Here is a 15,138-nt window from a genome sequence, read left to right on the forward strand (position 1 = left end):
CTAGTATACCTCAACAATGGAATTATGATCTGTAGAAATGGCCATGACATGGGAACTTTAATTCGTTTTTGTTGATCGGTCACCATTTTAAACACCCCTCCCTGAACCACCCAGGGAGGAGACTGTTTCCAGAGCAGAGGAGCTACACTTACAAACACTAAAATTGTCGGCAAATCAAAACACCACCCTTCTGAAGTCCTGCCCTTCTTCAGACAATGTCAGGAACTCTGCTTCTACATTCTGTTGTAAATCAAATAACGCTGTCATTGTTTCATCAAATATTTGAAAAAGGCAGCTCCATTGTTCAGGCTTGTCTGTCATCGTTATGGGGCTTTGATGAGAATGTGCTCGCAATATGAATGCTTTCTTTTCTTTTTGCACCTTGTACTCTCACCTTCTTAAGATTTCATGTCAAGTTGAGCTTAGAACTGTAGTTAAAACACATTATCGTTTAGAATCAGACCTCAAATGCCTTTATAATTAAAAGTTTCAGTCTTATTGCAAATGTGTTTTATTCAATTTGTCCTCCATTTCGTCTATGGTGGTAATATGTAATAACAATACTTGAGATCTTTATCAAATTGAACTTACTATCACATGTTTCTGTTCCTATAATTCCCTTAACTCAAACCCACATAGAGAGCTCTCCGTACGGAGCCGTCTACCTGTCCCCCCCTCTGGACAACAACTGGAGAAGGTGAGTGGCACATCTGTTAAACTGCTTTCTGAATTTGTCTTCTCTTCTTCCTCTAATTATATTATTTTACAACAGGAAGGGTTTCCTTTTGCCACCCTGTTTCCTGTATCAAGCCTCTCTGTGCCTACTAGTATTGTCTTTCTACATCTAGGCTCCAGCCGTCTGGATCAAACAGAAATGTATATATCGATGACCGAATGTCCAGGACAGAACTGGGGCAGGGCGACGGGCAGAGCTGTTAACCTTTATTTGTGCACAAGTGCTGTGCTAGCCCTGGGAAGGCTGAGACAACCTAAAGATGTTTGACAGATAGCCTTTTGCTTTAAAGGTCATGCCCAACAGCCGACAACCTACTGTTAAGGAATTGTACTGTATGTTGTCACAGCACAACTTCCCAGAATCTCCAGCCTAGCACATATTAAATAAAGGTACCTTCTGTAAAACAATCCTACACTGCTAGCTGGCCTTGATTTGAGCTTCATTTTTCCAGATCTCGTTGTGCCTACGTAAAGCAGTCAGTGTATTGTAGGCGGCTTTTCTGCAGTGTTTACAAGAGGGTGAATTATGGCCCTGTGTTAAAAAGGCTCAGCCAAGATCCTCCCCATTCACTCATGCTCCGTCTCCACACTTGTGTTTAGTGTGTTGGCTTTGGCCGGCTGCCAGTCACCCTGCCTCCTCTTCTTCCAAAGCGCAGACACAGACATTCGCCAGGCTCCGTGTTGAGCGAACCACAACAGCTTGTACTGTAGAAATGAATAAAGCCCACGCCCTGTCGTCATTGTTGACAGCACAAAACAGGTTGGCTGACAAACGTCGTGTTATCAGAGTGGGTGTGTTTCTGGGACAGCCATGTGGCACAAAGCAATGAATGCAGACGTTTTATTTGCGCGGCACAGCTCTGTTCCGCACTGTGTTTCTCAATGAAAGTTTGAGCATTATGGTACCTCGACATCATAATATGGAAAACAACCAATTACTTTTTTTATTGAATAATTACATTTTCCGTCATGAAGGTACTTGTTGCCTTTGTGTTTTCTTGTTATATGCTGTAAAGGGATGGACCAAAGCAATTCTGACATTTATTTTCTATTGATTCCCATTCGTGGTCACTGAAAATAACAGTACTACAATCAAATCCTCACAGCCTTTTTCGATTTGTCAAAATAATATTTTTCATGCAACCTTCTAAAGTGGCAAAGCATTTATCTCTACTATTTCACTCCCTTTGATTGTTGTCCACCATTCCATACAGATAGCCTTGTATTAGTGATTGGCATCATCTCTGTCAAGTCTCTGCAGGCCGAGCATCGCCTCCTGCTCCAACCTGCAACAGATTGTTGTCACAGTGTGTAACACGGATACATTTCCCCCTCAGCAGTAGATTTTGGCCAAATTCACTGTCAAAAGCAGGCAAAGATAAACTAGTTTCCCCTGGTGAAAACTGGCTGTGTCGGAACAGATGAGTCAGAAAGCTTGGAGAACTGCTTAACTTCTACCAATCTTATCATATGCAAGTTTTACACACAAAATAGTTACATTGTGTTTTGGAGTGCTTTTTTAATATCGATAACAATATGTATTAACCCCAAGCTTGAGGTGTAACAAGCTTACTTTGAAAAAACATTTTGATATGATCTGGATGTTTCTTGCCAAGACAAACATGGGTGCTCTTGTCTATGCGTTCTTATTTCTAGTAGCTTATTGCTGCTATGTAAAAAAAATCTGGCTAGTAAACCTTCCTGCAGTTGAGGGATCTGGCAGGATGTCATAAGCGAATTAAACTTGTATGGCTCATGGGTGATTTACCGACTCTGGGCTCCAGAGAGCATGTGAAAGAGTTAAATGGATCAAGAAGGTGCAAATAATTTGTACACAAAAGTATAAGGATATAACTTGTAAGAAGGAACTTCAGGCACATACAGAAGACATGTTCCTCATCCCTGAGCAGAACAGAAATCACCGTTAGATCTTCTTCTTTTGTGTAACGTCAGAGGTCCAACTCGGTGTCGTGTAGCCATGCCCGCATCTCTGGTCCTATGTCGAAGAGGCTGGCTTCCGAGGGTGGTCTATATAAAGGCCAGGTGGTTATTATATGTTCGGCAGTCTGTTCAGGGTCACCGCACTCGCATGCAGCACTGTCTGCCAGGCCCCACTTCTTCATTGATGTTTTGAAGCGACCGACCCCAGTTTGTAGACGGTTTAGTTTAGATTTTAAACAAATTATATCCCCGAAAAAGTTTTGCAGAACATTTGAATGGAAAGGTCAGATAGAAAGGCAACCCAGGATTTTCTCTAAAGAATTAAACAATGATGTTGCACCATAATACCGTACTATTGCAGCACCATTATTCTTCACCCAGACCAGAATGATGATGGCAATTTTGGTTATTAACTGTTTTAATTATGATAGCTTCAAAACTACCAGATGTCCAGGCTACACCACTGGGTGCAAGCTGAACTCCAACATCTAAATATGTAGTTTTCAGTTGCGAAACTTTTATCAAATTTGTGGAACCAAGATTACGTCACTTGTCGGGTCACAAATATTATCATTATTGATAGTATTTCATTCGGAATATTTAGCAAGAGGTTCCTTGAAATGTAGGCTGTATAAGTGAAAATAACTGAATGAACAGTATATAATAAGAAGAAGAAGAAGATGGACCTTTATTAATCCACTCTGTCGTACACACACATGCGATTTTATACAGGTAATACAGTGCACAGTTTTTACAACATGCACAAATACACACCCAGTTATATGCACACATGCACATGCAGTTGAGAGGTCAGAGCGGAGGAAGCCAGTCTAGCCGGCGCCAGTGAGCAGTTGGGGGTTAGGTGCCTTGCTCAAGGGCACTTTGGCAGTGGCCCAGGAGGTGAACTGGCTCCTCTCCAGTACAAGTCAACACTCCGTATTGTTTCGTCCGATCGAGACGTGAACCGGCGACCCTTCGGTCCAAAGTCCAATCCCCTACAGCAGTGACCACCAACTGGCGGCCCTTGGGCCACATCCGGCCCGCCAGACATTCCCATCCGGCCCGCACGACGGGGTGACTGTGGCATTGGTGGAGTGGTTACTGCGTTCCCCCCCCCCGACCCATTTTTTTGAGTTTTTTTTTTTGTGAGTAAGTTGCAGTACCGGAGTCCAACAGAGAGGCAGCAGCTGCGGGACAGTAGACTGCATACTGCGAAACCTTCCCTGCCTTGAAGAATAATTGATCCTTCGCTGTGAAGAGTCTGGTTAATGCGCTCCGCACCACAGCAGTAGCCACGCTGCGACAGAGTCCAACAGAGAGGCAGGAGCTGCGGGACAGTAGCCTAGAAGCAGGGTTGGGTTGTAACGGAATACATGTAACGGCGTTACGTAATCAGAATACAAAAATCAATTAGGCTAACTGTATTCAGCTGGTGTTACATTTGAAAAACGAGTAATCTGATTACAGTTACTTTCGTAAACCTGAAGTGAATACATTTTGGAATACTTATTGGAATTATTGGTGGAAAAGTTTCCTCTCAAAATGTAATATTCATTACCGTCAGAACTGTGTGCACACTGCACAGCGCTGCAGCATGTCAGTGAGCAGAGAGAGATGCAGCATGTCTGTGAGGCCCCCCCCCCGCACGCAGATGAGAGAGAGATCTCTTTTAAAATATATTGAAAGTTAGAAACGGAGATGGTTAGATAAAATGTGCAAGATAACGTTTATGTAGCATTTATTTATTGTCGAAATGATGACATTTCATAACGGGATCAAATCAAAGTGAATGGCCTGCTGCTGTTGAATGCATGGGGCAAGTGACTGGAAAAAGTTTTAAAAGTTATTACATCTTTTCAGATAATAAATCATAATGATAATTCATTCTATTTAGGGGCGCCTTTCAAAGCACCCAAGGACACCTTACAATTCATAACATATTCCAAGGAAAGGTTTTAAGACAGTAAAAAGAATGCAGTCCGGGTGATGTTTTTTATGTGGTGTGCAGATGAGAGGGAGCTGTCCAGAATGACACCAAGATGTTGTGTTTGAGTTCTTGATAAGCCATTAAAACAGTAAAATATGTGTCTCCTGTACACCAAAACATACCCATCTGTTATGGAAAAAGAAAGTATTCCAAAAGTATTCTAAAAGTAATCTAAATACGTAAATACTTTTTTAAGACATGTAACTGTAACTGTATTCTGATTACTTTCAGAGCATGTATTCAGTAAACAGTAACTGATTACATTTACAAAGTAACCCTCCCAACCCTGCCTAGAAGTGATCCTTTGTTAGCGTGAAGAGTCTGCTAAGCTTTATGCGGTCCGCAGTACCTGAGCGTGCTCCACTAGCTATTGCTATTGGACCGCCCTAGGGATCGTTTCGAAATGGTACCATCTCTCTCAATCTGTGTTGGACCATTTGTTTTGGTCCACACCAGAGCATGATTAGTGCTTCACAACTCCCTTCAAACCACACCAGGGTCCGATTAAAACGGACCTAATGTTGGCTTGTCAAAGCACTCTTGAAATGTACGGAACATGTTGGTTTTAAGGAGACATAACGCTCTGTTTGAGTTGAAATGGGAACTGGATTGGAGTCTGGCTCAGGGAGGTTCTTCTTCCTACTACTGGGAAATTCCATTTAAAGAAAATGTTCTGTTACACGGTTTTACATGAGAAAAAGACAAAACATTTTCCTGGTCAGTGCCTCAACATAAAATCCATCCATGGAAATGGTCGTTAAGCTCTTGAAAGGCAGATCCCCAGCTTGTCCGTCTCAAGGGAGAGTGGGGCGGAAAGTGTTTACAACGCCAAGCACATCTGCACTATATTACAGCTACATTACAGCTCTGGAGAGGAGCCACTGAGACCTTTAACGGTTTCAGTTCTTCATCACCTAAACAGTCTCCTGCTGTCGAATTCATTATATATTTATGGCTGTGTTTTTGGATGAAGTATTCATGCCAAGCTGACGAGCCTCGTTTAGATCAGAGCTGATAATGGAGTGGGTCAGTGCTAAGTTATCGCTGGGCATGACAGAAATGCAGACAAACAGAGCGGTTCGCATAGCCTTTTAACCGCTCGATGACCAGCTGTCCGGTCAACAGATTTGATCATCCCTCTGGATTTGGATTTTTTCCCCCCTTTTTTCTGAAATATAAGTAATAACTTCCCAACTTAATCCATCTGTAGTGTGTCAACAAGCCATTGCTTTTTTTCATATCCACAAGCTTGTAAGGAAATCTGACGGGTCCAAGAAAATTACTGTACTCTTGTTCCTGGGCTCCTCTGGCATCAGTCCTAAGTACATCCCAGTATGTGTCCCTTCAGAGACCAGCTGTTTCAGGGTCAAATCTTTGATACGCTCCCACGCCCTCTTTCTCTTATATTCACCCAGTAATGCCTGCTATTCCTGTACCAGCCTCTCTCGGGATGAAAGCTCTGAACACACTCCCTGGAGATCGCTCTGTATAAATGCTCTCAAAATGAAAGATCTGAAAATGTCCTCTTTGGGAAATGCAGTGTGATTATTCTCCGGGGGCTTTTATCACCCATATACAGTAGGTGGTCTTATTGATGGCCTATGACAAAGAGCCATTGTTGAAGTTTGCTAAAAGCAACTTCTCTCTAGCCCTAAGGTTTTTAAACTTGATTTAAAGAAGCTTAGCCTCCTTGCTATGTGCTTCTTACTCACCATTATCCTAAATTAGTTTCATATGTTTTCATTAAACATAATACACATTCTCAACATGAGATAAACCAGCAGTAAAATGAATGGCAGTAACAGACAAAATCTAAATGAACATGTCAATCTGTCAGAGGGCTTTTTATTGAATGGGTGGAGTGCCACAGCTTGTCTGCATTCCTTATATCTAAATATAAACGTAGTACACTACACCCTACTGTCAGTGACACGCGTAGTGGCTAAACCAGGTGTTGTGACACATCTGGAGGTATTGTAGTGTGTCTACAGCTCATAAAACGTCCCAGTGAATGGAAGGACTCTGCCATGCTCGACATGGCCCCCTGTAGTGTGACTGGAGACCTACAGGCTTTAATGTTGCACCATGTTGAACTATTCAGACTTTAATAATAGCCTTGATTTACTGGGGCATCCATCATGTCCTGGACTATAAAAAGCCTTTTCAAAGGTTTTTAAATGCTACTGATTAACAGCAACTGTGGCCACAGGGGACAATAGTGTAACTAATGGTAAATGAAAAATAAAATAGTTGGAGAGCACAAGTAGAGAAGCTTCATAAAGTCACATCTGAAGTTTGCAAACGTTAGCCCCCTTAAGCTACTGATCAGACCTGAACAAGTGAGGCTGAATATATTGAACCTAGAATGAGTAGGATTTATTGCATATAAACTTGTTTTTTTATTTGAAAGAGGAATCATTTCATACATTATCGATCAAATTTGAAAGTCTTTCAATCATAATTATGGATTATTAAAACCTGAAAGGCGACGGGATCAGAGGTTGTAGTTAATAATTGCTCATTTATGTATTAAAACTATTTTAAGAGTGACTGTATAGTCTATTTTCAATTCCTTCATTATTTAATTTGAGGTTACCGTAATTTTCGGACTATAAGCCGCGCCTTTTTTCCCCATTTTTCGACGCTGCGGCTTATATAACGGTGCGGCTAATCTATGGATTTTTACAGCTAACGGCCACTAGGGGACCTCCTAAATCTATGGATTTTACAGGTTACAGTCCACCACCTTTAACTCTATGGGCTCTATGGCCGCTCCGCGCCCCCCACCTTTAAGCGGCGGGCTCCAGCAGGAAAAGCTGGAGGCTGGAAAAGAGTGAGACAGGTAGCGCGCAAAAGTAAAAGTGGAACCGAGAGTGGTACGAGAGACAGAACGAGAGCAAGACAGACAGACATTACGAGAGCGAGACAGTTTGTCCCCGTACCACTGGTTGAAAACCACTGCTGTAGATCACTGCCGGTACGTGCGCTGGGAGCGCACCGTTTAAGTCTGTTCTGCCATTTGGCTTTCGCTAGGCAGTTGGAAAGCGTGCTCATCGTCCCTTTTGTTGTATGATGGCTAGAGATATTTAATAAACTCATACTCCGATTTTTATGATTTAGATAAAGATAATGACATTGAAGGGAAGTATTCAACTTTAAAAAGTAACAGCCAGATACTTTGTTGTACATGAAGAAACGATAGTTACGTCTGTAACTACGGTTCTATGAGTCCCGGATGACCACCAGAGGCGGTGCTTTAAGCACTGGATATGTCCATCGCGTCCACCCGGGACTCATAGAACCGTAGTTACAGACGTAACTATCGTTCTATTTTGTCCCTACTGACCGCCAGAGGCGGTGCTTTAAGCACTGGATGACTTATACCAACAATGTCATGAAGAATCCAAACCCTTGCTCACTACTGGAAGCAGCAGGGCTCAGCAAAAGGACCATGCCCAAACGATTGGGAGTGGCGACATTAACCCGATAAAACGTGGAGAATGTGTCAGAAGACGCCCACGATGCCGCGGCGCAGATGGTCTCCAGGGGCACCCCTCTCAGGGCAGCCCAAGATGCTGAGATGCTCCTTGTAGAGTGATATCTCAACCCTGATGGCAGGGAGCGGCCACTGGCCCCATAGGCATGTGAGATGGTATCGACAACCCAGTGGGGTAGCCGCTGTTTAGAGAGCACAACCTCTTCTTGTGCCACCATGGCAAACGAAGAGCTGCTCCGACTGCCATATACAGGCAGTAGCATCAATATAGGGCACCCACAGGGTACAGCAACTCCGACATGCCGTTCTGCTGAATGTCAAAGCGGGCCAGGTGGACAGGCTGATTGAAGTGGGTTTGTGGAAGCAACTTTGGCAGGAACGCCACCTTTGCCCAAAGGGCAACCCCTGAGCCATCGGAGTCCCACCTCAGGCATGTATCGCTCACGGAGAGGGCATGCAACTCCCCAACTCGCTTTCCTGAGGTTATGGCAAGCAGGAATGCTGCCTTCGTGGGCAGCCACTTAAGCCCCACCTGGGCCAGGGACTCGAAGGGAGGAGATGATAGGACATTGAGCAGCAGGGGCAGGTCCAAAGCTGGAGCCCTCAGGGTGCTAGGGGGACGCTGCCGTAAAGCCCCTCTCAGACCTGCATCTGCAGTGACAGTCTCCCGTCGGGATGGGATGGCGCCCCTGGGCACGCCCATCAAAAGATAGGTCCTGTGCCTCCAGCGGGACAGAGAGTGGAGGCACCGCTGAGACCCCCTGACTCTTCTGTGCCTGTGCCACTTGGCGTCCAAGTGAAGGCTGTTCAGCCACATTTGCATAGGGCGCAGTGACTGCAGGCCTAAGGGCACAACGGCTGAGCCAGCCGTCAGTCTGCCCAAGAGCTGGAGGAACTGAATGTAAGGCACCATCTTGCCCAGCCTGGCAAGCTGCTGTAAGCTGGTGGCTGAGTGCGGCTGCTAGAGGGGCCCCTGGGCCTGTTGGGAGTGGGCACAGGCCTCTGAAGACCCGAGAGCTGCCGCCTGGTCTGCCTAGCTTGGGCAGCACACTCCAGTGCCTCCGGGGCAGCTGCCCCAAACAGCTCCCCTGGCTTGACTGGCACACTACGGAGGACATGTCTCCAACAGTGGTGGGTGAGCAAGCCAAACCTGGCGTCGAAACTGCAACAATAAGGACATAATTCCCTAGACATTAGGGAAAAGGCTTGCAGTGATGCATCACTGAGGCCCAGCAAAGAAGGCTCAGCCGGAGCCTGCTGCAGAGAGGTAGAGACAGCCAGCATCAAATGGGAGAGGGAGTTCCCAATACGACCCATGCGTGCCGCTGCGTCGTAGGCCTTACAGAGCGGTTCGTCTGTGACCCTGCACTGCACCGAGGGCACCTGGCATCAGGCCTTGGAGCCTCATCAGGAGCCAGAATCAGGGAGGCGATTGCAGGCTCAATGGATGGCATGCAACCCAGCCCCATCCTGCCCGGTCCTGCAGTGTGCAGTACCAGAGTCTAGCTGAGAGGCAGCAGCTGCGGGACAGTAGCCTGCATACTGCTTAGCCTTCCCTGCCCTGAAGAAGAAGTGATCCTTCGTTAGCGTGAAGAGTCTGCTTTATGCAGCCCCCAAATTCTGGGCTAAGCCCCGGATCTCCTACGATCCTAAATCCGCCACTGCAGAGCACACCGAACACATAGTGAAGATTGTTGTCTGCATTTAACCAATCCTAGTGCTAGGAGCAGTAAATAACAACGATATAGTTAGCACTGCAGTAGCGTGGTTCAGCCGAACTAAATTAAACGAGAAACGCAGCTAAAGCTGGAAACTCAAAATGCTAATGATAGCTGGAGGACGAGTCAACAACACGCAGGTCCGACTGGATCAGTCGCGAAGCTGCACGCGGCCAGCTGTATGCAGAGAAGAATGTAGCCATGGTACTCTCGCGCAGCGAGAAGATGAAAGGAGCAGATCCTCTGACGACACCTGCAGATATAGCCGGTGTCACGTGGGGTCACAGGTGACTTTGTTGGTATTGGTACTCGACCTGCGCATATCCTGTGCTTAAAGCACCGCCTCTGGTAGTCAGTAGGGACGAAATAGAACTCCCATTGATTTGTCTCAAGTTGTCTTGTCTAGTATAATATATATATGAAGAAGAGGAAAACTGATTTAAAAATAAATTAATTTAAACAAATCATATGAATGTATGATCGTTAGCATGGAAGATTTATTTGGGCACAAGTTAGAAGCTGTTCTATTGTACAGCGCTGCCTGATGGGTAATTAAAGGCAATAGGATACATTCACAAAATGTGGAGAAATGGGCCAAATTGTAGCATACTTATCAGTAATGAGAACATTATAAGTTATTTTGCTGAGATTTGGGGTATTTTCACAAAAGTGATGTCAAGATGACAAAATGTTTTCACATCTTTTAGTTTTATTTCCACATAAAGTAGTTTTGATTATCCGGCAAAACTTTTGGCTTTTTTGTCTTATTGTCTGACCTCTTGTGTTTCTTCCCAGTCTGTCTTTCTAGAGATGTCATTGTGTTCCCAGATCTTTACAATTGTTTTCAGTACAATGTTATCATAACCAAAATAAGTGACGAATACACATTTGACATAAGGAGTTGTAACAAACTGACAATTTGATTTAGGCCCGATGTCATTTAACTCTTTTTTTAACTCGAAGAAACCACCATGTCATTCTCAAAGCTGATAAGCAGGATAATTGTGGGTTTTTTAGACCATTTTTACTTTTACAGGACTAGTTCTACCCGTTGATGGAGCAATGAAGACCCTTTTTGCTGAACGCTTCAGAAAAATCCACTTAGCCACTGTTCCCACTCCATGGTTTCAGCCTTTGACAATGACCCTTCAGATCAAGTGTTTATAGCTCAAGGTTTACAAAGCTGGTTTCGAGTCTTCGCTCTGCTTTAATTTTCTTTTGTCTTTATTCTGTTTTTGCTCGAAATGTACAATGGTATTGTGCTGTATCTGAGTATTCTCCAGGGTCTTTCTTTCTTTCAACATGCGCCAACATGGGCTTTTTGTACTTTTTAACCAATTTATTCTCTCTTTTTCACAAACTTAAAAGCAGTAGCCATGGGTCTCTACTTTCATCCAGTAAATTCCTGTCAATCTTTTTCCTCCGTCTCTTTTAAAGGGAACAGCAGCCATGGACTGAGGAAAAACGGCCTGGGTTTAGATTAATATCACAACTCAACAGGTGACACTTGACGCCCTCCCCCCCCCTCCCTTCCTTTCTCTCTCTCACCGTTTCCTTTTTTCCCTCAGTCTATCTTCACGGCTTTATCCCTTGCTCACACAGACGCCAACAATTCTGTTCTTTGTCTTTTTGCAATCTCTCTTGGTTACATCGCGCCCTGGTTTCAATCCTTTGTAAATCTCTGTCTGATTTGTAACACCTCAGTAATCCCATCCTTTCTTCCTTTAAAGCACTGAAAAAAGAAGGCAGCACATCTCAGCTAAAAACTGTTATGGTTTGTTTATTAATCATCTTTTCTCCTTTAGTCTTCGACAGTTTCTGAAATATGAGCTAACCTCTTACTAACCCAGCTTTAGGACTCATGGCTCCTTCCGGCTCTAACATCAAGGCTTCTAATTCACATTTGCTTATTTTCACATCTTTCTGTGTTTTTGAAACTTATCTCGAGAAAATGACAACATTTTAAATGTATGATTTTAAGGGACAGTATGTAGGATGTGGCGCCATCTAGCATTGCAATTGAAGATTGCAACCAACTGAATACCCCTCCAATGAGCCTTTACAATACAGCGATAACCAACCACCGGGTGGGTTTATATGCTTTTGTAACCACCACACTTCTTTAGGCTAAACAAAATTCAAGTACCGGCTGGCGTTCCCAAAGAACTACAGTGAGCTTCAAGTAAAGTAAAAAAAATGTAAAGGCCATATCTGAAGCCAGAGTCTGGTTTGTCCATTCTGGGCTACTGTAGAAACATGGAACTCCGTAAAGAAGAGTTCCCTCTCTATGTAAATATAACAGGCTGGTTCTTAGCTAATCAAAACACTTTCTAATACATTGAATGTATTAGATGTACTTCCAAAAACATTGTCATGGATATTATATTCTTATTTTGCTAATAGATCTTCCTGAATTCTACACACTGGCCCTTTAAGAGAAAGGAAACAAGTCTTCTAATTGATACATTCAATGTCTAAATTCAATACTTTGCTTGACTTTTTTTTCCACACCAACTATTTTTAAACATGTTATTAATACATTAGTGTTTCATAAAGATGACCACTTTAGTCTAAAAAAACTCATCACTTTATGTGCATACTGTAAAATATGAAATAGGAATGCAGTTGCTTTTAGATAGTGAACTTGTTGGGACTTTGCTTTATAATGTAAACCATGGAAAATGTATTCCATTATAAGAATATTTCCGTCATTGGAATATGATGAGTTTCCTTCCATATTTTGAATAACTTGATAGTTTTTACATACCTTATTAGCACAAATCTCCTATTGATGTGGCTTAATGACATCAGTTACCTTATAGTTTCCTGAGACAACCAACATATATATATATATTTTTTAAATACTGTATTTTTGTAATCTTTAAACTTTGTTTTTTTCTTTTTATCTATGCTGTCTTCCATAATTGACGGAATAAAACCAAACTGGGCAGCTCTAAAAGCATCAAATTAGGATGGATAAATCTTAAGTGTGATTACAACAATTTGCCCCCTAGAAGAAACGTAGGAATGACTCATGAAAGGAGCCATCGGGGCTTAATTGAGAGCGCTAGAGAAAGCTCCCAGCTGGAGTGCGAAGACGCTGGGAATTGTGTGGGTAGACCCATGCATGTCTGTGCACAAGTGATAAGTGAACTTGCTCATATCAGACGTAAAAAGCCCTGATTTCAATTTACCTTTTATAGCTGCCAATTCATATTTCAGAAAAAAAGTATTTACAGGACATATACAGATGTAGCTCTTCATCTCAGACTTGTCATTATGGAAACAGTTGGTGTCAAATCCCAAGGGAAAGCAGTGTGGAAATGATCTTACTGAAAGATAGTTGACATACATTATATGTTAAGTTATTTCAATGTTGTCAGTTTACTGTAGGGTTGCAACCACGATGTTTTTCATCAAAAATTCCTAGTCTGTTATTTATCTTCACTATTAAGATGAAAATTTAAATAAAAAACTGTTCATCCCAGCTTCTCAGTTAAAGTCAAAGGTGATGTCTTTACTTGTCTTTCATTTCAAAACCCAAATAAATGTAAGTTAATATTTTATACAATGAGAAAAGCAGGGATATCCATACTTCTGCGTTACCTAAACGATACATTTATCGATTATCCAAAATAGTTTTAGACTTATCGTCTATGGCAGCATTAGTTTGTTCTATACCATGAATTGATATAATTAGGCATTACAAACCTTTGATCATTATTTAATCACCGAGTGAAACTTGTTTTCATCTCAGACAGATAAACATTTAGTGCGGCGCTGTGATGATGTTTATGAGTAAGGTCAGTGGGAGATTGCAAATGAATGCAGCGTGTGTGGAGGCAGAGCAGGAAGCAGAGTGACTCACTAACTCCGGCCCTGAGGAATCATCTGCCTCTGTCCAAGGTGCTGGAACACTTTGCATAATTTTCCTTCTTTTTCCTCCTCCTCTTCATCCTACACAGAACCAACTCAGATTCGGCTCTCCATACAAGCGCTATGAACCCAAACCCTCAGGACCCCTTTGGCATGAACCAGCAGATGGGTCGAGGTCCCTCCCTGCGCAATGGTGAGAGAAAACACACGCACACACTTTAAACTCCCTTAATAGACCTTTCAAATTGATTCTATATATTCTCTTCAAAATAGTCTCCACTGGAGAAATAGAATAACAAACTGTGATCCCTTCCATCAGGATTTTTGTTTGTTTATTGTTACTTAACTTGAATGTTTTGGTTAGGACTCGTTTAACATAACCCCCTCCCTGCCTGAAAACCTCCATTGGACTTTTTGTTTACTTCCATAACATAGTGACATCTCTATTTAAGACTCGCGCTTCTATTGGCTAGCGCTAAGGAGGGGGTGGCGGGGCATCTCTAAGCTGTTGACGAGATCACAACAGAGCAGGCCCGCTAACCAATCAGAGCAGACTGGGCTCTGGTTTCAGACAGAGGGTGAAAAGAGATGCTGCAGCACAGGCAGTATGAGCAAAATAAAGAGCTTTTTGAACATTGAAGCATGGAGACACGTCACAGTAGACACAAAATATAAATATGAACCTGAAACTGAGCATAATATCTCCTTTTAAAAGTCATTTGTTGTTATGGCTTCCCTTCTAATAAAGCTGCTAACTTCCCTCGCTTAAAATCAGTTTTAACAAGGCTATGCAGTCTCTTTTAAAAATCTTAAAAACAGCCCGGAGAGTGTAATTAACATCCTCTTATGTATTTTGCCGTCACCACAAACACTCATTCAGTGCATTCTACTCTGTAGGAGAAAAGCAGAGCTCTATGTCATCGCAGCACAGAGGCAACATGTTTTTCTAGCAGACAGCCTCTCAGTCTCACACAGTATGCAGGCTGCTCCTATACTGGGCTCATGTCATAGTAATCATGCTAGTTTATGATGTTTGCGTTTCTGTTCTGCAGGTCATTTATTAACAGAGAGAGCACAGTCCATGCAGCCAGCATGAGTCCTGTAAACCAATCTGGGCTCATTTACTTAAATCACAATCTGCCGGCTTAAAATGTTCAGTTTATACTCTTGGATTGTAATTGGTCCAAAGAAAGGGATCTAACTCTAAGTCAAATAATTCCTCCATGCCTCTCTGCCTTCCTCCCGAGCTGTTTCCATCCCAGCGTCGATGTGTTTTTGGCACTTTGTCTGATCTGAGCGCTGATGAGGTGTGGAGTGGATGAGAGGAGGGCTCCTGCAGCACAGCACTTTTCTCTGTGTTTAGCCAACAGGTTTAAACAGGATAT

At 43.0% G+C, this 15,138-nt stretch overlaps 1 protein-coding gene across 2 annotated transcripts in view; it reads left to right on the forward strand.

The window, feature by feature from the left end:
- Positions 1-15,138, forward strand: part of crtc3 (CREB regulated transcription coactivator 3) — a 73,818-nt gene that overhangs the window by 41,064 nt on the left and 17,616 nt on the right. Inside the window, exons 4-6 of one of the 2 annotated variants that reach the window (XM_079663703.1) lie at positions 636-697; positions 11,315-11,377; positions 13,843-13,946. In XM_079663703.1, coding sequence (XP_079519829.1) covers positions 636-697; positions 11,315-11,377; positions 13,843-13,946 — 229 coding nt within the window. The remainder of the gene's footprint in view (positions 1-635; positions 698-11,314; positions 11,378-13,842; positions 13,947-15,138) is intronic. The other variant, XM_079663704.1, reaches the window with a different exon arrangement.

This window comes from Notothenia rossii, assembly GCF_949606895.1.
Source record: "Notothenia rossii genome assembly, chromosome: 2".
In the NCBI taxonomy this organism is placed as follows: Eukaryota; Metazoa; Chordata; class Actinopteri; order Perciformes; family Nototheniidae; genus Notothenia; species Notothenia rossii.